Raw genomic sequence first — 25,284 nt, forward strand, 5'->3', positions numbered from 1 at the left:
CTGAGCTAGCAGTATAGCTAGATGCTATTATAGTCAAACCTCTCAGCCAACAGCAGCACTTCCTATGTAGGTCAGACAGAAGGCCTCTATGTTCACTGTATACTCCTGAGGATTCACGGCTGGGGCAGATTTCCATCATACCACTCTTGTTTTGTAAAGACCCAGGCCTGCTCTGTTTTCTCAGCGAGGCATCACAGTGACTGACAGACACTGATGCAGTGGCTGTCGACCTATTCATGGCAGTGAGTGAACTCAATCTTGGAACAATTGCAGGCTCAAAGCACAGTCTTGACAATGCAATAATTTAGTGAGACTACTCCTGTGTCTCGGTCCTGTCTAGTGTTGACTCTGACACAATCAAATGACAGACTCACTGGATAATCAGACACAAACAGCACTGAATGACTCGCCTTTTGTAAGTTGCTCTGCACAGCAACCAAACAGGGCTCGCTGAGTGCAACGGCAATCCAGCAGTAAAAACTATAATCTACGGCATCTTACATCGCATCCCTATCATCTGTTCAAGAGGTGAGAGTGACAAATTCAAAGGCACCCAGGGCTGCATCATCATGACGTAGTCATATAGTGAGCACCACTGAGAGCTCAGCCATCTGGACATGTCAAGTCATCCCCTGAAGCCTGAGTGAGAGCATTGCATTGACAATAATTACCACCTTTTCATCACAGTCGGTTAATAATTGCGTTTTTTTAAGTTGACCTGATGATGGCCTAGTCTGTTTTGCTCTAGTTGTGACAGATGTGTGAAGGGAGTGAGCTAATGTGCTCAAACAGCTGTATTACCTGAGCATTTTAATAAAATGTGCATTACTCCACCTGACATTTCCACTCAGTATCCTTATCATTTTAATAGGGATGTTATTTACATTGATTTGGGAGCGTTTTTCTTCTATGATTCATGAAGGGTTCATTGGCTGGATAATGGTCACAGCTGTCCGTGTTTGGTGCCCAGTGTGCACAGCCAGTTCAATGTAAACCACATCCCTTTTAAACGAAAAATCATACTCAGAGGAAATCAGTGAATCATACTTCCACAGAAAAAGAGACTTTTCTTATGACTAACACCAATGTCTGCCAATTTTTAACTTTTGTTGAAAATTAACCCTTTATTTTGTCTTTGAAACTAGAAAGCTACACATCCCTTACCCAGTCTCTCAGAACCTTTTAAAAACCACAGCAACACAGAATATCTCATCATGATGCATTTTAAAAAAGGAACAGCATAAACAAATTCCATTAATAAGTGAAATTAATTATTTCGGGGTCAAATGAGCTCAAAGTGATGGCAAAAAAAAAACAAGCTCTCTAATGTACAAGGCAACAGATTAAGTTAATTAACCGCTGTATAAGCTTTTAAAAATCTCTCAATTTCAGACAATATGGCCTTCACAAATATTAAAGGATGTCTTTGTTGCATGTAAAAACCAATAAAGCAATCTGAAGTTAATTCTGAGCCAATTATCCTATTTTTCTCATTTTCAAACAGGATATACGCAGAGCCATGTCCCTGGATCCTGTGAGTCAGATCTAACAGGTGTCTGTGTCAGTCACTGTTTTGAGAGACATAGCCTTCACACAAACCTAACAGAAAGCCATGGCATCAGGATAAATGAGAGCACATTCAGTGCTACACACCCTCCAGAACTAACACTGCAATAAGAAAATGAGGTATCACTTGACCTAAATTTAGAGATTCTCTTTAATATCAACCATGTGAACAAATCTGTCTAGGTCAACTTGGCTCACGCTATACAATGCCAGCTGGTTGGTGTCTGGAAAGGGTCAAGACATGGATACAACTGCGACACACAGATGGTGACATGGATCAAAAGGTGAAGAGAAAGAACAGGTGCTAACAGGTCATCTGTCACTGAGAAGAACTGATAATTTATGCTTTAAATGTAAGGCTGCAGACTTTGAGGAAGTAATGAACACAGTCATCCTGCTTCTGAAAGAGGACAGTGAACTCAAGCTGTCACCGAAACAATCATTAGTTTCAAACATTTATACTGGCATCTGTAGGATGGCTGAGAAACAGGATGTCTAGGGTCATTTAATGGGAGATAAAGGGGGTGCCAGTGAGGTAACGTTACCTGTTGATATGTCCAGTCCTCTGGTCGGAAATCACTGCTTGTTTGCTCGAACTTTAGGTTGAAATGAGGAAGTCTGTGTAGAAGGTTCACCCACCACGGTGGAGAGTAGCTAACCACTGCTGCCATGGCGAGGAAATGTCAATGCACTCACCAAACAAGCAAGGATGCTTGAAACTGTGAACACAGAGGGGAATCCACTTCAGAAAGTCTGCCTGTATCCGGGAAAAAAAAAGACAAAAACAAAAGCAGTGTTGCTCGTCTAGCTTGAGAAACGACGTTAGCAAGTTAGCTAGACATACTATTGCCTAGTAAAGTTGAAATGTTGACATATTTTACATTTAATGTCATAAACATTTAATTATTCTCATAGATGACAATCAATACATAATTTAGAAGCTATTGATGCTCTATTATATCGCCTAGTATTTGTAATAACACGCACGACCACAACAACTCGCTAACTTGACAAACAGTGATTTTGCTATTAGCTTGCTAACATTAACTAACGCTAGTAGCTTTAACCTCCGGCAACCTGAAGCTTAGCCGAGCTAGTTATCGTGTTAACCTGTCAGCTATGGTCAATGTTATGTTGCTAGCCGAGATCCTGTTGTAATATTAGCTGTCAACTCCCGAGTGCCGTCCATTTAAATTTTGTTCAAAAATAGTCCGTTTGTAAAGCAAGTTATACCCGTAATGTAGCTAGCGTTAACTCAGCTAGCGTTAGCCGGTTTAGCTGCTGGTTAGTTCAGTCCGCTGAGACTCGGGCAGGGAGGTGAATAACAACAAGAAGTCTCTTTTGTTCCACTTGACATTCTGGTCTGCGGTTTGTTACATCCTGTTTTCTTCAGCTGGTAATTCCTCACTTCATCTCTTGCAGTTCTCTTCCGTCACAACAACTCAAACAAGCACCTCCGACTCCTCCATCCAGTTATTCACGGAGTGTGGGGAGACTGGGGCCAACACGGCGACTGTTCACGACACTCACCCGGCTGGCAGCTTACCCGGCCCGGCCCGGCCCGCACACAGCCCACCTCGCCGGCATGAAAATGGCGCAGTAGCGCCACCCAGAGGTATAATAATGTGGAGCTAGTGGGAGGTTCAGGTAGCGTCGGAAATATTTCAATAATTAAATATAGCTACTTGTCGACTGCATTATTGAACCAGGTGGTGAACAAATCAAACAAACAAACGAAAAAAATTCGTAGGTCAAATAAAATGGGCAGTTTTTTTCCAATTCCGTAGCTATGCCACTTGATTTTAAATCAGCAACTGCTCTGATCATGGCATTGAAATATGCCATATTTACGACTGAAGAGACTCAGGAGCTCAAACTTACGAGAAGTCAATGATGGCAGCGTTAGTTAGGTTTACGAAAGAGGAACACAAACCAGATGAACTTGCACTGGTGAAACCAGGAAATAAGCAGGTATATAAAAAGGACATAATTCCCCAGAGTATTTGGTAAAACCCAGACCGCATTATCAGATCTGCTGATCGTGAGATTTAGACAGGGGTTGGTGGGACGTCAGCACAAGCACCGGCGCTTCCTCACACCTTCCACATAGTAAAAGATTACTGCAGGATGTAACACACTCACTAGATACTGGTAGATGTAAGTGCCAGGTTTTATAGCTCCACTAGTGACTTGGACTTTGCCCAGCGCTCACTACAACTTTAAGAAATAAATTACTTGTTTTTTTCTTTTCTGCAGGAAATCACATGGAGGTGCTCTTGTGCTCACATGACAGTCTGAACCATGGCAGGAGAGATCAATGAAGGTAGAGTACGAAAACTTCTTATAGTCTTCTTAACACAACGTTGTCTTATCGTTTCCCATTTACTTTGCTGTTATGTTTGGTGCTGCAGTACGAAGACGGTTAAAAAATGCTATGTTAGATGTTTTAAAACGGATATTTTTGCTTGGTGAAGTCCCGATGTGAACTGACCAATGAGAACTTTTGGGTACATGAAGATCTCGGAGTGAAGTCGCTCCATCTTAAAACCCTCCACGAGTGAGTGACTTTGATTCGTCTGATAATGGTCTTTTTTAGTCCCGATGAGCTACAGTAACAGTGATTATTACCGTTAGAAATGATGTCAGAGGTGCAAACTGCTTCTGAAAGTTGTGTTGCCTTTTTCCGCCTGCCACGTGAAAAACTGTCAGTTGTGCATCTCAGTGCGTTAGCAGGCAAACACTGAAATTCATCTTATCTACCTGTCACTGCTGTAAATCCAGGATACGGTTAATAATGTACTAAATCTGTAGCGTTTTCCTTATCACTGAAAATATGACATTTTTGGATACCTTCAAATTATCAGAGCAGACCTGTGTAATCTGTGTGTTGGGACAATATAAGGTCATATGAGAGGAAATAAAATTGGAAGTCCCATAAAAGGTGATAAGATCATGATAAACTCAGCAGTCTGCTGACAGACATTAAAGTGATTTTTTTTGGTAAGGGGAGTGCTGTTGATGAAACACCACTTGCACTTTTAGGGGCTTGTGATGCTATGTAGGTGTTGTTCCTCTTTTAGGCTCAGTTCCTGCCTATTACAGGGAAGTGTATGAGGCCATCTGCTGTAGGACAGATGAGAGAGTGCAGGTTGAAGTTTTTCAGCGGTTGCTCCAAAGGACCGATCTCTCCAAGGCGGTTTTAGGCCAGGTGAGGGGTCCACACTTCACAGTACAGTGGGGGACAAACCACCAACATGGTGCAGCAGGCGATAGTTTATAAAAAGCGGATACAGAGGCAGCATCAAAATTTCAAATTAAAGCTAACTAAGGCTGATCATAGGAATACATTAAGTCACATCTTAAAAGCTATATCCATCTTGAAATATAGGACACAATATCCTAGTACACATATTTGTTTAAGTCTGATAAGATGCTATGATTTAATTTGATTTGATTGTGACTTAATATTAGGAGGTACAGATAATGTAGGTATAGGTGTAAATGCCTATCAGCTGGAAGTTGGTACAAGCTTTATTTCAGCCAGCAGGCTGTTCAAGACATGAACTTTAAATAATTGTCAATCTGTCAGATTTGGTTCCTTTAGTGCTGAGATATAGGTTAATGGTACAACACATCAGTGAGCGTATTGTGTTTTTGGAATATTTCAGAGCCAGCTCATCGCTCAGTAGAATTTCCCTTTTCCTGACATTTCAGCGTATCATCGCCTTTGTGTCCAGTGAGCTTTTTTTGCTTGGAGGAATGCAAACCACAGTTGAATTTAGACGTTGGACGGAGGAACTGTGACCTTCATGTCGTATCCTCTTTGTCCTTCTCAGATTGCTGAGCATGTTGACTCCACAGATGGATTCCTGAGCAAGTTGTCACTCTATAAAGCGCTCGCTTTAATTGCTCTTGCTCAGCAGGGAAAGCAGCCGAGTCCCAAACTCTTGGAGAACTGCATACAAGGTAGGTGACAGAGTAACAGTGACAGCAGAGCAGTAAAGCTTTTGCGTAATGAGTAGCTTGATAATTCCTCTGTGTATCTAAGGGCAACCTCAGCCATCCCTCCACTGTTATGACGTTCCATCTATACGGGGCAAATGTCACTTTTTTATTGGCTCACATAATTATAGTTCTCTATAGCAGGTTGACACTGGGACACACTCACCTATTGTTATTGATATACTGCATAATATCATGATACTTAAATTATGTAATAGAATGGCATTTGGGAGTATTTATATATAATGTATTTGCACAAAGGTATAAATATTCACCCCATTCTTCTTCTTTTTTCACACTGAAAGAAAAGCTGCCATTTTAATTTAATCCAGCTTCATTTGTTTTATTTTATTTTGGTCGAGAAGTCTTAGCTATGTTTAAGTGTTGCATTCTTTCACAGGTCCCACAGTGGGAAGATGATAGGGGGGAATTTTATGGTTTTCATCGAGGTAGCCATTATGCTGGCCTGAGTTAGATCCATTCCCAACCTTCTGTGATTATTTAAGGCTCTCTCTGTTATTTCAGGTGTGGCCAGTATGGCAGCTAGATGCATGCCACTTCCTCATGTGTGCAAGAACAAGTTTTCTGCGTTTGTCGTGGAGCGTTACATTCAAATCCATGACCCTCTTGGAATGTACAGGAAGGGACGAGTAGCAGTTCACATGGACACCGTGCACAACACAGTGCTAGCCAGAGACAAATAGAGCGAGGCACGTAGTAATCTGTCGAACAAAGAAAGGTGCTTTTAACACCAGCATTCCCTCACAGTTAGGGAATTCATTGCATTCTTGATTTATCATAATCAGAACAAATATTAGAAGTTGGTGCTGATTGTGTGCTTGGCAGAGCTGCCAAAACCTCAGCTCGGGGAGCCCAGGGACCTGAGCGCATTGAGGATGCAGCCAGCTCAGGAAGACGCACTGACGGTGTCCCAGACACTGGACAAACTGCTGGCCCGGGACACGGTCCAGGTGGAGCTCATACCTGAGAAGAAGGGCCTGTTCCTCAAACATGTGGAGTACCAAGTCACCAGCCAGGCAAGAGATCCCATAAGTCCTACTGCATGTACATGATTGTGTTACAATGACCTCAACAACAAGAAAAGCTCCAAATGTGGTGCAGAATTCTTGTCTTACCCTTACTTTGAAGACTCTGAATGAATTTTGTCTGCATCATTTCTCAATTATGTGTGTATTTAACTGGGTTGAAAACACAATTTCCAACAGAAGACTTTGTGTTGCATATGCTTGCCCTTTCTCTGACCATCTTTCTTTCCTTTTTGTTTTTTAGCGATATAAAGTATCAGTTTACCGACGCTATAGCGATTTTGATGTCTTCCATGAGGTTTTGCTGCAGAGATTTGCCTACAGAGTGGTGCCGGCACTGCCACCTAAAAGAATGTTAAAGGGAGGTAAGCTTACTCCGCCTGAACTCTGACATCTACGCAGTTGCCATTGTGTTTCTTTGTTTCTGCATTTCCTCCATCGCAGAGTCATTATTTCTGAACCCATTATTTAGGTTTATATGCTGTACTGAAAGGTCAGCTCCAACTATTCAGGGGGCTCTGGTAGCTGAGTGCTTTTTGGTTGATAAATAATAAATGTTCAGTTTTAATAGAAACTGTTATTCCTGCAGGTTCTATTGTTTCAAACACAGTCAACCCCATTCATCAAAGTTGTTGCCTGAAAAAAACAACGAGACGAGCGATGCATAAAATGAGGCTGTTTCAGTTCACAAGGACTTATTGTAGCTTTGGAATGATAATTATGTCAACACACACACACACACACACACACACACACACACACACACACACACACACAAATTAAGTACAAAACACTTGATTAGACAACGTGTCAATTAGAGCTCTTCATCAAGTACAGATAAAAGAACCCACACATGTAAATCCACCATCCTGCCAATTGTGCTGTTTCCTCTCATCCTGCTGATAAGTGTAGCTCAAGATCTACATCATTATTGTGTATCTATGCATACATTTGATTATTCCTGTTTCAATAATCAGGACTGGGTTTTTTTTGTGGATTTCAGGATGACAGTATGATTCTGAAAATGGTAAATTTCCATGCAGTAAATTCAAAGAGTACTCCACAGATTTTAGCGTTGCAATTCTAAAACATTGTTGGACTCACAATGGACAAATAAAGTATGAAAATAGATCCTGCAGGTTCTTGTGAAGAGCTGGTGCCTACGTTGCCCACAATGCAACTTGACCAGCCATAGTTCAGTCAGCGATTCAGGGATGCTATGCTATTAGCAGCTAATGTAGCCTATTTGATGTTTCTTTTTATTCAAAGGGGAGACTTACATACATAAATTGATTTAAACATGGGTTTTAGTTTATTACACCAGCTCTATTAACATTATTGCTCTGGCTTAATGCGTTATCATGCTGCACTTATTATATTGAATGCATAGATTTTTGTTTTCTCTGGTGTCTGTCTCCAGTCCTGACCTCCGTCTCTGAGCGTGACTTCATCGAGGGGAGGAGACGTGCTCTCTGCAGATTCATCAACTTGGTGGCGCGGCACCCCTTCTTCTCAGAGGACGAGCTGGTCAAGACCTTCCTCACCTTCAGCAGCTCCGTATGTGGTATTTTTTTAACGTGGCGCCTCGCTCTGTGGCCCGGGATGTTGCACAAAAAGCACAATCATCACGATGGCTCACAGTGAAATGCTTCCTGTTCCAGCTACGCGGTGTCCTTTTCCACTCTCACACCCCTCACCCCTCTTCCCAAACAGGATGTTCAGACTAAGCTGCGTGACACTTACAAGAAAACGGGCGATGAGTTCATGACCAACAGAATCGCAACCCAAGCAAAGGTTTGTCACATACACACGATGGAAAAAAAAAATCCCTCAAACAATTAGCTATCAACAGTTGCATTTAAAATGTGAAAGAGCTGTGTTGGATCTGCTGCAGGAATATCTCCCCGCTGACATCCAGGCTCAGTTCTCGACAAGCAGAGAGCTGATTAGAAATATTCACAACAGCTTCCACAAGCTGCGGGACAGAGCTGAGAAGATGGCCGAGCGCTCAAAGGAGAATGCAACTGATCTTCTCATGTTTGGCAGAGAGCTCAGGTATTTCATTATTATGGGTATAAAGTCTCTCTCTAGTATCCAGTGCTTTTGGATGGAGAAAAAAAATGTTCATAAGATTCCAAATCCCTGGTGTTGTTGTGTCTCTTCATGGTTGTTAGCTTGAAATAAGTCTGCCCCTGAAATAAAGCTGTTTGTCGACAGTACGCTGGGCTCAGATGCTTCGTCTCTCCCCTCCTTGGCCTCCTCACAAAGCACCTGGGGGACCCTGCGTCAGGCTCTGAAGAGCCTGTCTGTGGAGTTCGCCGTGCTGTCCGACAAAGCCGCCCAGCAGGTACAGCCCTCAGTCCTTCACCACCTGCTCTGCTGCACTTGTAAAAAAAAAAAAACTGTGTAATAAATGTTGTTTTGCTAATGTCCTCAGGGCAGACGGGAAGAGGATGATGTTGTGGAAAAACTGAATCTTTTTCTGGATTTGCTGCAGTCGTACAGAGTGAGTCAGTTACCCTTTTGGTTATTTGGGTCCACCTTCAGGGGTCCCCAGCCCCTGATAGGTGATTTTATTTTGACGTTTGCATGTTTCACATCAGAGGCCTGATGATGCTCACTGTGTGAACCACTGCAAAGCTCTCCCTCTCTGTCAAGGCAATAAGATAAATCTGTTTTCTGATGGAGAGACACAACGAGGAGCTGAATACAGCCCTGATTCCAAAAAAGTTTGAACGCTGTGTCAAACATGAATAACAGGTAAACAGGTTGATTGGTAACAGGTGATAGTATCATGACTGGGTTTGAAAGGGGCATCCTGCAAAGGCTCAGTCTGGATGGAGCGAGGTTCACCACTTTGTGAACACGTGATAGTATAAAGGATGTTACTACATGGGCTCAGGAACACTTCGTAAAGCCGTTGCTTGTAAACACAGTGCATTTGCAAATGTTTTGCACAGCGTCCCAACTTTTTTGGAAAATCGTTGTGTGTACAGTAAATCCAGGTGCAGCAACAAAATTCAGGATATTATGTGCTTATTAATTTTAACAGCAGTGCACCCTGTTTTTCTTTCTCACTTGGACATGTAGTTCTCAGTTGTGGGTGGGTTACAGAGACTAAATGAGGGGACTGGTGGGCAGATAAAGTGGCTTTCACCACAACCTCAGCTAAATCTGTTGGCTTTAATATAGATGGCCATTTCACATTTTGTTCAAACATTTCTCCCATCATCTCTTGGTCTGTCTATTACCATTCTGAGGCAAATAAGAAAAGCTTAATGCGACTGTTCTCTAGGATCTCTGTGAGCGCCATGAGAAGGGCGTACTCCACGAGCACCAGAGAGCTCTGCACAAGTACAGTGTGATGAAGAGGCAGATGATGAGCGCCACAGTGCAGCCTAAAGAGCAGGCATCTGTGGAGCAGCTGGAGTCACGAATTGTTCAGGTGGTCTTACAGTTTCTCTCTTTCCACGTTTTTCGTACTTGAGAAATGAAATGCGGAATTGGCCTGAGGGGATCTATTGCTAATATATTGCTGGACTGCTTTTTTATTCATATACCAAAAAGAAGAAAAAAAAAAAATCACATTTGCAATTTTGAGGTGTCAAATCAGTAGCCATAAAATCTCTGTCAACTGAATTTAGACTGTTTCACATTTTCAGACACTTCTAACGCTTCAGTGTATTTCCTATTGCAGTTTGCCCTTGATTTTCCGTTGAAGTATTCGATGAAGGGGGGCAGATACAATTATAGAACATAATGAATAGACACCACTTTGAATGAAGCAAATCACCTTTTCAAACATGGATCCAAAGTCGAGTCACATTAGGTTTAATACCAATCGACAGCATTTGTCAGCTTGCTGTATATGCTGTTGAATCCCTGCTGGTTTTCATCTTGTGACTGTAGTTCCTCTTGGCCACTGTGGTTTGTCTGCGATTGGCGTGCGTGGTCATACATTTCAAGACTATTTGTGACAATATGAAAAAGTTTCTGACCAGTGCACCTTCAGTTCGGGATCAGATGACTGTTCTGTCAGTTGACCATGAGTGTCTAGATTATTACATCAGCAGACGGGGCGTTTCTGCATTTAATGTGTCAGAAATGAGGAGCAATTTATCAAATTAAAGCTTGATTTAGGTCTCAAAGCAGTCAGTTTTCACATTAGTTTCTAGATGTGAATGTTTGTCAAAACTGTAGCACTGATTTGCAAGAAACGTGTTGTTCAACATCTGTGGAATCCATCCACTAATATTAGCTGTGACTGTAGGCTAAACAAGCCTACAGTCGTGCTAACAGCTATGTGATGCTAAACCTATGCAGAGTGCTTTGAGCTGATTGCTAATGTGAGTATGCTAACATGCTCACAGTGAACATGCTAACATGCTAACATGTAGGGGCGTGTAACGTTTATCATCTTAGTTGAGTGAGTTAAAATGCTAACATTCGCTAATTAGCTCAAAACCCAAAGCAGAGTTGAGGCTGATGGGAATGTTGTGAGTTTTGCAGGAATTTAGTTGTGAACAGATTGAAAACTATTGTAATATGTTGAGATTAAGGCGCCATGGTTTCTAATTTTATTTTTCTAACAGTCATATTCCTATAACTGCGATCACTTCTCTCCTTTGCATGATGCAAGCTTCTACAGGGCTTCTTCATCAGTGACAGACACCAGGGTTGGTGTCAGTAACAGTGATTGAGTTGGTGATGAACAAGATTAAGCAAAAGTTCTCCTGTGAATCAAATCTAGAGCCAATTAAAATGTAATGTAATGACTTATGGGCCTCTCTCTGGTTTGGTCATATGAGCCCAGCTGTATCTGCCTCATCTCATCTCTGATATCATTGGAGGAAAATTTCCCCACAGAAAAAATATAATTTTAAACTGATTATCATCATTTGATTTGTGGGGACAATTTCACAATGAGTTTTTTTTTTTATTATTATTCTGTTGATAGCAAGAAAACGCCATTCAGACGATGGAGCTCCGGAACTACTTCTCCCTGTTCTGCCTTCATCAGGAGACACAGCTCATCTTCATCTACCTTCCAATCACATCCCACATTCTGGGGGCTTTTGTTAACTCCCAGGTCCAAGGACACAGAGAGGTGAGGCTGCTCGCCTGGAAATCATTTTTCTACAGGCCCTTCTCCACATCGACACAGTGCCGCTCCAGGAGGGTCAAATCAGTTTTAAATTGGCTCCCAATGAAAGAGCTAATAATGATGGATGGTATCACTGGAGGGATAATCTCCTTGTCTGGGATTTGAGCTGGCTTACATTTCACATGAACAAATGAATCCCAAATAGGCCTTTCCCGATTTATTTAAATTTAAATATTTATTTTAAAATCAAATAAAGCGCAGTATATATGCCTTTTGGTGAGATGCCTCCATCTGAACCTCGTCTGTTTCGCTCAGCTGTCAGTAACATTCTGAGATCAAAGTAATTTTACTTTACCTGCAGACCAATCAGCAATATTTCAATACACTGTATTAGTGATGTGAGCTTCAAATGCAGGTAAAGAAAAGTGACTTTTTGCTTTCGTTCCAGATGGGAGAAGTGTGGAATGAACTCCAGCCAAAGCTTGGATGTCTCTTCGGTGGTAATAACGGATTGAAACCCCCCATCTGAAACCGACATACACCAGGTGGAGGGACAGAAACACTGCCGCTGACGAGGATCACAAACTGGAAAATAACTTGCTCCGTGAGCTACAGAAAAAAACCTAGAATGCACAACTATTCTCCTCCTGCAAAGTCGTCTGTTGCGCGATATACATTCCACTCAATAAGAGGATTTTTTAATGTAAATGGCTTCTCAACTTATTTTGGGTTTGATCATCAACCGTGCATGTGGAAAAGACAGTGGGCTCATAAATCTGCCATTTCATGCTCTGCTTGATGAGGAAATAATTTCCATTTCCAAATCAAGGAGGGAAAATCCTCGAAATGTTATAAGGGAGCAGTCAGCATGCCAAACTTGAAGGATGACAGTATATTCATGCATTCCAACTCATTTCCGAAAGCACCTGTTTGTAACTTAACTTTGTAAGACGTTTTATACACTAAAACAGTTGAGAGAAAACTGCAAGGGACAGAAAGTTTGTTAAAGGATGGGATTATTTTAAATCCACGGTCATGAAGGTTTTTGCTTTTCCTTGCTGAATAACTTTAGACCAACGTATTTTTGATACAGATTTTAGTTTAGAAGGATGTGTAGCAGCATATTTTCCTTTTTGTGTGGACGACTGCGCTATTTCTCACTGTTAGACTGTTTACTTTTATCTTTGCTTTCTCTGCTTAAATTGTTTTCCCAGTTTTATTTTATAAGCTATTTCGAACGGCCTCTGCCCAGAGTGTTTAATACTACAAATCGCAGAGATTTGACAATTACTGATTTAAAAAAAGCAAAACGCTAACCTCTGGCACGGGTGGCATGTCAACAATAACACTATAAGCTATTGATATACCGCCAAAGATATGAAATACATATATAAAATCACTAATTGAATATTCAATTCAAATTGAATAATCACAACGTTTGAATCTTGGCCACATCACAGCTGCAGATCATCACTTGGATTCACTTAAAACACTTAGATTGGACACTTTTCAGATATTTGCTGTGAAAACAATGATGCACAATTGTGTCTGCACACATGTTTATTAGAACATAGAACAAAATAATCAAATCAAACTTAAATTAAAGGGACATTTTGCCACATATGGGCTCGTGTTTTGAAAGTTACCTCACAAAATATCACAAACTAACGTGATCTCAAACACACCAACCTGACTCTGTTGAATGATGCCAGTATGCACAAAGTCCAGCATTTATTTTATGAAGAAACTGTAATGTTTGCATACAGTGTGAAACATTTGTTTATGAGGTAATGGGACTCAACTTGCACAGAATATGAAACCCAATAAAATGATCACTGTTGATACTGTAAATATTTTATCCAGGAAATCCTTACCGAATTGTGTTAACTCAGTTATCTTGAAAAATAAAATGACGGAATGGATATTTCTTTCAGTGTACTGCTGCTTTGATTCTGTCTATTTAGTTGAGCTTACAGTAATTTTACATGTGAACACTCTGCATGAACAGTTAAAGTGGTCCTGTTAATTCCTGAACAACACTGAGCAGGATGTAACGATAGCAACATTTAAAGGCGAAATCTGGAAGGCTGATGCTTTCATTCAGACGTCCTCAGGAACGCGCTCCCTCCCACACCTCTCACAGCGCCTCCACCTCCTCCAGCTTGTGGCCTAGGATCACGTCATGACCCTGAAACTTGAAGTATCCGACAAATTTCTTCTTCTGGAGCAACAGGGGGAACCACAGGATGTCATCTGGCCACATTTGACTGAAAGGAATCTGGTGACATTCGAACCACTGAGGCCTCATTTCTAAAAAAAACAAAAAAACAAAAGAGGAAACAAATCGTGTCACCTGCCTCACGATGTTACAGGAGGATCACAAATGGCCAAGTTTATCTCTTATCTCAATCACTGCCCAGTCCATAGTGGGAATTATTAATAAATCAATTCACATTGCATTCTGTCACAGTTATTAATGCAGTGCAGATTAAAACTACTTCAAACTCCTTTGCTGCTTTATCTGTTCTCTACTAGGAAAAATAATGTTCAGAATGTTAAATTGAAAATTAAATAATGCTTCCAGTTAAAGAATAATCTGTTTTCTTTTTAAGGATGCAAACAAAACAAAAGATTTATTGCTCACTGGCCAGGAAGAAATCCTTCTTAAGCTCAACTCCAGTGAGATGAAGGGGGGAAAAAGTCCTTCACTCTGCTTTTCAAGGTCCATCTGAAGCTACTGTGAAGCTTCAGATGAGCAAATCAAAGCAGGATTCTTACAAAGTTACAGTCATTTACTGCAAACTCCCTGTTTGTGTTTCCCTGCCGAGCTGCGTAACCAAAAGAGGGAATGTTGCACAAAAAAGCCTCATTTGAACTAATGAAGTGAAGTTGCGGAGTGAGGACTGAGGATTTTTGTTCCCTCGTCTCTTAGACTGGAGTTGCATTAAGAACGGATTTATTCACAACCAGTGAGGAGAGGAATCATTACAGCAGGGAATTACTCTGTCAATGAGCAGTACATAAGCAAAATGTGCATCTACCATTTAAGTTTACAGTTTATGGATGCATAATTCTTTTCTTTACAAGCGGTTAAACAAACCAGAAGATTTCACAAATACGTCATTTTAGGGGGAAATTTTGCCTCGTTTTAAAGAGACAGAACAGAAAGACAGAACTTCGGCATCAGCTTCCTGACTAAGAGAATCAGACTCTCTTCTCCTGTAACCACACTGTGTCCCAAAACATTAACTTTAGCTGTCCTGTGGATGAAGTAGAAAAATGTCTTCTTCTTCTGAAACACTTTACTTACGATTCAGCCCCAAATTTAGCACATTTCATTTAAGCATTTTCACCCATTAACCTCCCCACCCCCCTGGCCGTTTGACTCCTCTTGCCCTCCAGACTCTTTGGTCCAGTGCTAATATCTGACTGCTCCGTGAGCTGCACTTTGCTGAGTCTCTAAACTTCACCCTGTTGACCTCCACTCTCACTGCAGGCCTCTGCATTCCTTCTGTGGAGGGCCTCTTCTCTCCTTTGTGTATTTACAGTCTTTTAAACTTCACTACTGAGAGTGTACTTATAGATTCCTCCCACTGACTAATAAGCTCTCTGTGCCCACAGTCCTGGCTGTGAAAATATTAAATGTTTCAATAAATTCATGTAGAGGGATCGTTATAGTGTATTTTGTCTTAAAGGAGCTATCCAGACTGTCTGGACTGGCATTGAGATAACATAAAAGGAAGTCAAGGTTAAGGGGAACCAAAAGTGAAAAGGGATTTTTTTTCTGCAGAATTACAGGGTTTTTTTTTTTTTAAATGTTAGTTACTTGGAATTATGTACAACAAAAATAGTTGTTCCTCTTCACCTCCACATTGCACGAAACAGTTATTTTTTTAAAGTTTATTAGTCATTGTTTCAAGAAAAATGTTGCTTTAATATTACGAGTTGACTAAAATCTACCTGTATCAGTTTTCACGTGTTTGACACTACACCTGCGCCATTCCAGTTATTTCACAATTTTCCTATGAATATGAAACCCTGGGAAACTGTTTACCACTACCCGCTTTCATTTCTCCCCACTTGCGTGCGGCGCCGTGGAAACATACCCTCCGATTCTGCTGGTTCTCCATTGTAAGCATCAGCTCTGAAAACATGGACGTCGAGCAGCTGCGTGTCTCCCACAAATTCAAATTTTATATTGCCGACCTTCTCGAGAGCGTCCACCGTGAGGCCACATTCTTCCTGCAGTTCCCTAAAAATGAAAACATCAAATATTTTATGGCTCGTATTTGAGAAATAACCTCACAGCACACTTCACACAAACACTAAAAGCAAGTAAAGGTGGTTCAGTGATGATATCAGTGGGTTTGTGTCGCCCACACAAACTGATAAACCTTCTCTCTACTGAGTCAACCTCATTCGTTGATGAAGACAGTGAGACGTGGTCCCTCAAAATTAACCACCGAACACCTTGTTCCTTTATATTGTCTCTCTTTACACTGTCATTATCATGGAAAGACAGCAATGCTAAATATAGTGAGACGCTGTGATGTAACATACAGAAGCTTACATGATTTGAAACTGGTATCTTAGAAATCTGTGAAAAAGGGGTGGATTCTGAAGATGTTTTCTCTGGTTGTTTCTTCAAGCTAAAAGTATTTTTACTGATGCAAAGAAGTGCGATTGGTCAGTTGCTTCCTCCAATACAGACTGTAATCCAGCGTGCTTTGGATTAAAAGTGTGATGAACATGGTTACACAAAGCAGGTCTCTTTTTCGCACTGAGAGAAAACAGCTTGGGCCTGATTGCCTTCTGGACTTCCTTCCTTTAGCTTTGAAACAAACATCCTGCTGATAGCTGATGATTACACATAGTCCAGACTCAACATTCATTTATTTTGTCAAGCTTACAAACCACATGTTAAACTCACAAGTATTTTCTATCCTCAAATACACACGTTGCTTCATTTTAAATGCAAAACACGCAGCTTCATATTTTGTTTATTTCCATGCACAATAGAGGTGTGCTGATGTCTACTGTGGCATGATAATGCAACATACAGCTGTGATGTGATCATGTGCTTTGTGGAGCTGAAACATGGATTACAAACTCAATTAAATCAATTAAAACAATTAAAAGATAAGAAAGGCTTTGTTTTTCACATTTTGTATTTAAGAGGGAATAAATCTAGAATTCACAACTGCTTTTATTGCTTGTTTTCAAGCCCGTTGACAGGGGGGACAACCGGGTATGTTGTCCCGGGCCTCAGGACCATAGGGGCCCCTGAATGACCCTTAATTTATTTTACTTTACATTCACATATTTCTTTTTAATTAAATCATTGCCTGATGAATTAAATATTATTTTCTACTCAACATATACTTAAAAACTTTAACATATTTATATATTTTCCTTTTTTTGCACAACACCCCTACCCCCCGTCTTAGCAGAGAATGGATGACCCCGCCCTGGCGCACTTAAGGAGGGAGGGGAAGGGGGGTGCTGGGGGGGCCCTATGATGGTGTCTTGTCCCTGAGCCCCAGCAAGTCTGTTGACAGCCCTGCTTGTTTTCATTCAGGCTTTGTTCAAGTATTTTGGGCCCTGGACTGTGGACCTTGCATCATACTGCATAACACCAAACACAAACTTTTTTTTTTTAATTACAGGAAGGGTCTCAACATTTCAGGGTTCTGAAATCAACTCGTGAGATGAATTCACCTCCGTGCAGCAGCTTCAATGGTTTCTCCATGTTGAACTTTGCCCCCGAAGCCATTCCACCTCCCAGCCCCAAATCCTCTCTTCTTCATGCCGAGCAGTACTTTGCCGGGCCGGACCACCAGCACCAGGGTCAGCAGCTTGGGGCTCAACATCGCACCTGTCCGACAGGAGGTGAAGAAATCTAACTTTATATAAACACTGTGTAAATACTGGCTGATGCAACATGAGACGCACAGCTGTACTGCACGAGCACAGTCACCTGTGCGTTAGCATCCTTACCTGCTCAATTTCTGTTCCGTGACTCGCTGAAAAGCACAAAACAAATCCAGGAAATAAGATTTTGGAATGAAGTTACTGTATACAGGAGCACACGTTGAACGACTCCCGCGTACAGGGCCACAGAGGTCGTCACATGACGCGCTGATGTGTAAGAGCACGGATTGGTCAGATCAACGCCGGACTGGATGCGCGAGTCCCATCATGTGCCTATAGGATCGGTTGGAATGTGTTACCTTAAAATATGTTCGACTAGAAATATTAGACGTTTAACGTACCTACATGTCCCCCTGCAAGTTCACTCTCTTAAACTCTCTTCACACACCGCTTAATTTACGATGATCCATGATGTGATTAAAAAAATGGAAAAAAAAATATTGTATATCAATATATTATATGTATCAATACAATACGACAAATTATACTGAACATAAAAAAAATATTTTTTGCTTGGTTGTAATCACTAACAATAATAATAAGACACATTCTCCCAATTATATTTACAAATGGCTTTATGAGGTAGAAATAATAAAACACACGAATGCTTAAGGATGCAGGACAGTGGATAAAGCGACAACACAGGATAAACACAGGACTTTAATACAGTAGTCTGGGTGGGACGTGATGAGTGTATGAAAAATAATTTCTATTTTGAACTTTGTGACACTGAGAAAAAAGAAACACGACCGACTATGCTTGGTAGGAACTTTTCTTGTCAGTGTAAGGGGACATATATAGGTATAACACACAATGTTTGTCTTTGACCAATGGCGAGTTGCATTCGACGCAAGCGCATTTGCCATACGGCGCATATGACCCAGCACAGTCCAAACAATGTGGGGCTTCTCCTTGCAGAGGAGAGCGCTGCACGCCTCGGTATGTTTAATGAAGAAGTTGAAGGGTAAAACTGCTGCTGAGCAGCGCTGGATGCTGCGGCAGCTCAAAGACCCGTATGTCAAAGCTTCTCACGCCCAAAACTTCCGGTGCAGAAGCGCCTTCAAGCTGCTGGAGATAGATGACAAGTTTCGGCTTTTACAGCCTGGACACAGTGTGGTGGACTGCGGAGCCGCACCTGGAGCCTGGAGTCAGGTGGCAGTCCAGAGGGTTAACTCAGCCGGGACAGGTGAGACAGGTAGCTGTGAACACACACACACACACACACACACACACACACACACACACAGGAGTGGACACAATAACAGGGACACTTGTGAGGCTGTATCAGAGAAGTTATGATTCGACTCTGGTAACTTTTGAGCTCATATTTTGTGGTGTTTCTGTCCATTTGTCCTCCACTGTTAATTCTAGGTATCACTGTGGATCTTGGCTGCCCTCCTTCAGATGTTTTACTTAAGTTAATTGGATCAGTTGCTCTACATTATCTTTTATTGGAGAGTGAGCTTTCATTTATCAGCCAAACCTCGTTAATGTCACAATCCGTGCAATGCCTTTGACTTTAATAGGCAGAATATTTAAAAATATCCCCCTGACTGCAGTCATCTGTGAGGAAACTCTGAGGAATACTTAATGATGGAGAAACTATGTGACAGATTTTTCAAGATAATCAAGTTTTCAGTTTGTCCTCCAATTCTTCATTGACTAAGATAAGAGCCTGTTGTGCTTTAGGACGTCGTTCTTTAGCTGAGTTACAATAATACTACCTCAGTTTATAAGGCTGAAGCTGCTGAAAGTTATAAATGATGGACAATTTGCAAATGTTTTGATCGTCCTCATTATCATAATAAGAACTATCCACAGCAATGCCTGACTAATAACACAAATTTCAGCAATTATAAAACATCACTGCGTCTGACTGTTGAGACCTCTAAGGGAACAACTCAGGAAGCCACATCGATGTGCTGCAGTTTTATATTCTTGTCATAGTTTGTTTTTGTCACACTAGTACGGTAATTTCTATATTAATATTAACATAAAACTGAAACAATATATAAAAAAACCCACACCACTAATGGATTCAGCCCAGTCCCAGTGTTTCAGGTGAGCTATTTATCAATCAACCCTGCATTAACTAACCAAAACAAACTATTTATTTGATAAGACAGAGAAAGAAGTAACAGCTAACAGATTATTCAGTTACAGGATGGAATAATTTTCCGAATAGGTAATGCTATATTAAAGTTTTACTGTGCTCTTATCTGTGTGTTAATACCTGCATCTCATCACCTGTGGATTAGTGTTACACAACCATATTTCTGTGTCAGCTTGTCAAGTATGATGGAAGCAACATGTTCACTTACCTCGGGTATACCTCCTTGAAAATTACAGTTGTAATGTTTTCTTGCTTCCCAGATCCAGATTTACCATTCGGCACAGTTGTTGGCGTTGATCTGCTGAACATACCACCGCTGGACGGTGCCCACTTCCTATCCAATCATGATGTCACTGACCCCGCCACACATGCCAAGCTGCTGGAGCTGCTCCCCAGCGGCCAGGCTCATGTCATCCTGAGCGACATGGCGCCCAACGCCAGCGGGTTCCGAGAGATGGACCACGAGAGACTCATCATGATGTGTATGTCTTTGATAGACTTGGCTGAGAGGATTTTGCAGCCGGGGGGCTCCCTGCTTTGTAAATACTGGGATGGGATCCTGGCTCATAAACTCCAGGAGCGACTCTCAAGTGTGTTCAAGAGCGTTCAGACTTTAAAGCCACACGCCAGCAGAAAGGATTCAGCTGAGAGATATTTCTTCGCTAGAATGTACAGAAAGCCAGTGAAATGATCAGAGGTGTCTTTTATTTTCTAATGTGACTTCTAAAATGAGCAATTTGTCCAATTTAGATGTTTTCTGGAGATTCACTTCAGTGCACACAGTGTTTGATGAGTGAACATGAAGAGAAGGCTGAGTTAATAACTTTGATCAAAAGGTGGCACTGTTGAGGCATCGGTAAGGCCCACAGCTGCAGGCGCAGACACATAACATACTGTTGGTGCTGATTTTTGGTCCTTCAAACTTAACACAGTAGCAGCAGTGAATCTGTAATATGTAAACCTATGCAAGAGTCATCAGTGTGATATTCCTCAAGAGCCCAATGCTGTGTTTTCTCTCAAGTTATTGTTTGCCCCACAGTGTTTGTTCTACACAGTCAGTTTGGTGTTTGCTTTGTTACAGAAAGTCATTTACCAATGCTGCCTATGCTAATAATTTGCACTGCCAGCCATGTAGAAATATGTAATCATTCTCTCGTTGAGAGCTTATGAAGGGAAAACCTAATACATAAGAGTCACATACAGCATGACTAATGGGAAGTGGGATGATACTGGAGCTTGGCAAGCTGCAAGTGGTGTCTGCCTGTGCTCTCTGACAGTGGAGAGATGTCCATTTCCTGGGAAAATGTTTTCAGCCCAGTCGACAGATTTTCTTTTAAGATTCTTGCTTGAATCACCATGCTGAACATTTTGTGAAGTACACTTCATTTTGTTTGTTTTTGTGCTTTTTCATACTGATCTGATTCTGCTCTGACCAGAATTTAGAACCAATGGTGGTGAAATAAAAGGCTGTTTCTGTCAGAGCTGACTTATAAAAGACACAACTGGACGGCTATATTTGATGTAACAGTCTACAATGTTGTGTACATAATTGTTCACTAAGATTTGGGCCCTGTGCATATGCACTCTGTGGATCCACTTCTCTTCTTAATACATCATTTCAGATGCATGTGCAAATAACTACGCCTTTTTGTTTTTGATCATTTTTTGTGTGTTTTATGCCCTAATTATGACCACCAGTAGAGAAGTGACAAGAGCGAGAGAGCTGGAGCATGGCATCCCCATGTACAAATATCTGAATAATGACCAAACATGCATTCATCATGGGAATCTTGTTTGTGCCACTTTTAAGCTAATACTACTCAAATAAATCTGATACTTTTAGAATGAAGTTTGCTTGGAGTGGGATCATAAATTATAGATAAAAAGCCTCCACGCTGAGAAAGGATGGCTGTATTTCATGATAACAGACAAGAAAAGGAGGTTTTACTGTAGCCATGTTTGACAGTGTTAGCTGGTAGTGTTCACTCTTGATGTTTGATGTAACTCTTTTAGGGTAAACCACAGCAAATGGTTGGCTGATAAATCTTTTAGTAGCCACTTTATGAGCTCACCTCACATCCGCAGCAACTTGGGAATAAGGATGTAGGGAAGGGAAGAGCTTAATTTGTCAGCAAGCTAAGCTAAAATGCTAGTTAGCTAGGTTCAAGCTGCATATCAGAACAAGTGTTCACTTATCTGACTTTTCAAATTATTTTCAAAACAACTGTTTTCTCTCAAATGATCATTATTAATGTGTAGCATTTCTCTTTACTAGCCTAACCTCTCTTTGATAGCTTCCATTTAGATATTAGCGCTGAAGTTTTCACCTGCAATTACATTGGTTTGGCCTTAGCCAGCGGACTAAACCATGTGCATCTTACGGAAAGGGAACTCCCAAGAGATGCTTCAACTTTATTTTCAAATTAGTCAATTTAGCCATCACTACTATTCCATTATCGAGGTTAACAAAGTAAAGATTTAAAATGACAGATAAGTCAACCTTTTAATTCCAGGTGTCCAGAGAGTTTTCCCCATGCTTGGGCCCCAGGTGGTTCGTTCCACTATTCCCCTCACTATGTTGGCAGCCATTCATTAATAACAAGCATGTACGGTACAGATATGTTGTGGATTATGGATGCTGTGTATAAATGGAAATAACCTTGTGAGACGTACATGTAGAAAACATTCAATTAAGCATAGAATTTTATGGAAGTAAAGCATTTTTGTTAAATTTCAGGGTTGCTCATGTAGTACCAAATTATTTTTGCCTGTTCCAGATGGATTAACACGTTCCTTATAGCGTACCTGGAAATTCTTGATTTCTTACAAAAATAAACTGATAAACTATCATTGTCATTAAAATCAGATTATTCCTAAATTGATGTTTAAAGTCTGCTCATTCCACAAAATGAAAATTAGAAGCCTAATCAAGACTGGATTTGCATTTATGGCAGCAAAGGAAGAGATGGCTCACATGAATAAATTAAACAGGCTGCTATTTAGCCTCTCTGTCTCAGGAGTGATGAGTAATACAGTATGAACTGAAACATTCATGCGTCTTGGTAAAATTAACTGCATTGAAGGGGTTCTGACCTCTAAAGATGATTGTTTGGAATGAATGGGGGCAGCCATGCCTGTATATGAAGCAGATAGTGAAAGATGTGAACAGATGACCAATTTTACTTCTCATTACTTGTTGATTATTCAGCCCTTTGCTATTTAGATTTAAATTATTCCAAAATTACTGCGGGATTTATGTAAATTCCACTGTGGCTGAGCAATGGGGCTCGGGATGAATGATGATTCATTCACAGGTTAATTCATTCTTCTCCGGCCAGCTGCAGGTTCAGATGTAAATATTAGTAAATTAAGAGAGAAAACTGCTGGAGTGCTGCACATTATAAATTCAGATTTGGTGATGAGATGCTGTAATCGCCTCTAATTGTCTGAATTTTGAAAACAAATCTGCTGCACCGAAACCTCTTTGAACTGCTTTGATTTGTTTATTGTTGAGCATGTTTGCATGCACTTTAATAGAGCAATGCTGGCCAGGATATCAAAGGAGACATGTACAACAGGTTGTATACTTTTGTTTAACAATATTAATCTCACTGATTCAACTTATTTCAATATGATCTGTTAAGAGGTAATTTATGATTGAATTATGAGGATAAAGATGAGTATAATCAGCTGCTAATTAATGGAAGCATAATGGAGTATTGCCTGCAAATTTCTGAGCATAAACACACAGTCTTTGGGGGGGAGGTTTTTGGTGTTTATGGGTTATTATGAATCAAATTGTGCTCACTTGAGTGAGTTCTTATTAGATGCGTCTGCCTCATCCTGTGTGCTCTGACATTATTTGCTGTGGTGTCAAAGGCCTGCAGAAGACATAAAATTAGAAAAGCTCTTGAATGGTTTGAAATTAGAATTGATTTGTTCCACTGCATGCATGCTTTCATAGAAACTATACTGGACGTTGGAGTGATTTAGAAAATGGCAGTGTTTTCAGATGCAAACTAGCAAATGATGTTTAGGCGGTGCAGCCTCAAATTTGGTACGTTTTGTAAAAGACGTAATGTTTCCTTTTTAAATTTTGCTGAGTCTCAATAACAAAAACAAACAGTCTCTCTAATATTAACACAGTGGAAGTCTCAGATTGACAGGAAATTAAAGAAATGGTAATATCATTTCTCACCATCGTGCCATTCATTCCCTTGGCTGACCTGAGTTGCCAAAATGAATTGCTCGTCTGACAACATTCATTACTCCCTGAGCCTGTCCCTGAATGTTAGCAGAGCGAGCCAAGCGCTGACACAAAGTAATGACTACTATTATGATGATAATTTCATACCATCTTCACAAATAAATGAATCTCAAATTTCAGGACAGAGTGACGACTGTGGCTCTTTTTATTGGCACCACTTTCAGTTCATGATGTCGATGTTTTGGCAAGCCATTTGACATAATGGCACTGGGAAATTTCTCGGTAAACAACTGGGTTTTCTCAGAAAATGTGGGAGTTTTAAAATGAAGCGTGCAATTAAAATATTCATGCCTGTTCAAACACGATATTGGAGGCACAGCGCTTCAGTGCATCTCACACCATGACGTACCAAAGTCTGCCAAGAACTTCCAGGTTTTTTTTTTGTTTCCGCCTCTCTGGCACTATCATACAAAAGGACACATGTCAGTGAATAATCAAGCAATCTCCTCATGATCTTTGCTTTTTTCGAGGTTGCCGCTTTCCTGCAGAAAAATGTCAGGAACATTATTGCAAACAGGGCGAGGAATGGTTGTGGGAGGAGGGTTAAAGAGACAAGAGAAAAACAAAACACAGGCTACGGAGAACAAAGCACAGCTTGCACTCAGCGGCACCATTTTGCATCCCCATATCAGCTGAGCCTGACATTTACTAGCAAGCATGGAAAATGATTGTAGATGGAAACTGAAAGCTAATGACCTCATGACCATTCTTGCTGCCAATTTGGATTTCCTTCAGGTAATTTAGCAGACTTGTATTGTTAAGTTCACAAGGTTTTAGCAAAGAAAAACAGCTTTAAAGACAAGTTTTTAAATTGGTGTGTGTTATTAAAGAGGAACAGGGGGATGGAGATTATACAGTTTATAGTGTTGTTTTTTTCTTCCATTAATAAACTAGCTAGTCACCATGCTTTATTAGTAATCTCAAGATTTACTGGGGGAAGGTCTCAGCTGATGAAACATTATGCATAAGTGGCAGCTCCCTTTATCAAACCCCTAAACATGAGCATAGCTTTAAGCCCTCTGATGCTCCTGAATAATAATGCTTCATCATCATCGTCAGTTATCCTTTGAACACCAGAAAGATCATTTATCAGTCTTTGTAAACACTCCAAGCGTCTGTAATGGTTCATTCTCGTTATCATGCTTTATATGAATCAGCTAATGAATTACATTTTCTCCTTCTGTTGCTACAACCCCTTTTTATTGTGGAGACTTGATTTGTCAAGAAGTGATGAGGATCAGCCAACATCATTTAC

At 40.8% G+C, this 25,284-nt stretch overlaps 4 protein-coding genes across 11 annotated transcripts in view; 2 read left to right on the top strand and 2 right to left on the bottom strand.

Annotated features, from left to right (window-relative positions):
- The window catches only part of ttyh3a (tweety family member 3a), a 24,889-nt gene extending 21,753 nt beyond the window's left edge, over positions 1–3,136 (bottom strand). For 2 of the 3 annotated variants that reach the window (XR_006007571.1, XM_041956171.1), the window contains exons 1-2: positions 2,800–3,136; positions 2,112–2,323 (exon numbers count right to left, since the gene is read on the bottom strand). Coding sequence is in view for 2 of the 3 variants with exons in the window: in XM_041956171.1 (XP_041812105.1) it covers positions 2,112–2,237 (126 nt within the window). In the remaining variant the exon portion in view is untranslated. The remainder of the gene's footprint in view (positions 1–2,111; positions 2,324–2,799) is intronic. The other variant, XM_041956172.1, reaches the window with a different exon arrangement.
- On the top strand, positions 3,057–14,151 carry snx8a (sorting nexin 8a). 5 transcript variants are annotated; one of them, XM_041956174.1, is made up of 14 exons: positions 3,057–3,181; positions 3,823–3,889; positions 4,647–4,774; positions 5,403–5,532; positions 6,415–6,605; positions 6,859–6,979; positions 8,035–8,171; positions 8,328–8,408; positions 8,509–8,669; positions 8,832–8,961; positions 9,052–9,120; positions 9,910–10,059; positions 11,572–11,721; positions 12,167–14,151. In XM_041956174.1, the coding sequence occupies exons 2-14, from the start codon at positions 3,868–3,870 to the stop codon at positions 12,245–12,247; spliced, it is 1,551 nt and encodes a 516-aa protein (XP_041812108.1). In that variant the 5' UTR covers positions 3,057–3,181; positions 3,823–3,867; the 3' UTR covers positions 12,248–14,151. The 5 variants fall into 5 exon arrangements, with proteins under 5 accessions (XP_041812108.1, XP_041812107.1, XP_041812109.1 ...); XM_041956173.1 differs by lacking the exon at positions 3,057–3,181 and adding an exon at positions 3,580–3,723; XM_041956175.1 differs by lacking the exons at positions 3,057–3,181; positions 4,647–4,774 and adding an exon at positions 3,664–3,723.
- On the bottom strand, positions 13,261–17,920 carry nudt1 (nudix (nucleoside diphosphate linked moiety X)-type motif 1). The gene is made up of 4 exons (XM_041956178.1): positions 17,716–17,920; positions 17,437–17,593; positions 15,825–15,970; positions 13,261–14,028 (listed from the first exon to the last, which is right to left on the bottom strand). Exons 2-4 carry the CDS (start codon positions 17,586–17,588, stop codon positions 13,856–13,858), a joined length of 471 nt encoding a protein of 156 aa, XP_041812112.1. The 5' UTR covers positions 17,589–17,593; positions 17,716–17,920; the 3' UTR covers positions 13,261–13,855.
- Positions 17,921–18,546: 626 nt separating this feature from the next.
- mrm2 (mitochondrial rRNA methyltransferase 2) lies at positions 18,547–22,579 on the top strand. Of its 2 annotated transcripts, none has more exons than XM_041957473.1 (2): positions 18,547–18,844; positions 20,023–22,579. In XM_041957473.1, the coding sequence occupies exons 1-2, from the start codon at positions 18,547–18,549 to the stop codon at positions 20,451–20,453; spliced, it is 729 nt and encodes a 242-aa protein (XP_041813407.1). In that variant the 3' UTR covers positions 20,454–22,579. The 2 variants fall into 2 exon arrangements, with proteins under 2 accessions (XP_041813407.1, XP_041813408.1); XM_041957474.1 differs by having other exon boundaries at positions 18,547–18,835.
- The last annotated feature ends 2,705 nt before the right edge of the window (positions 22,580–25,284 follow it).

This window comes from Chelmon rostratus, chromosome 17 (assembly GCF_017976325.1).
Source record: "Chelmon rostratus isolate fCheRos1 chromosome 17, fCheRos1.pri, whole genome shotgun sequence".
NCBI lineage: Eukaryota > Metazoa > Chordata > Actinopteri > Chaetodontiformes > Chaetodontidae > Chelmon > Chelmon rostratus.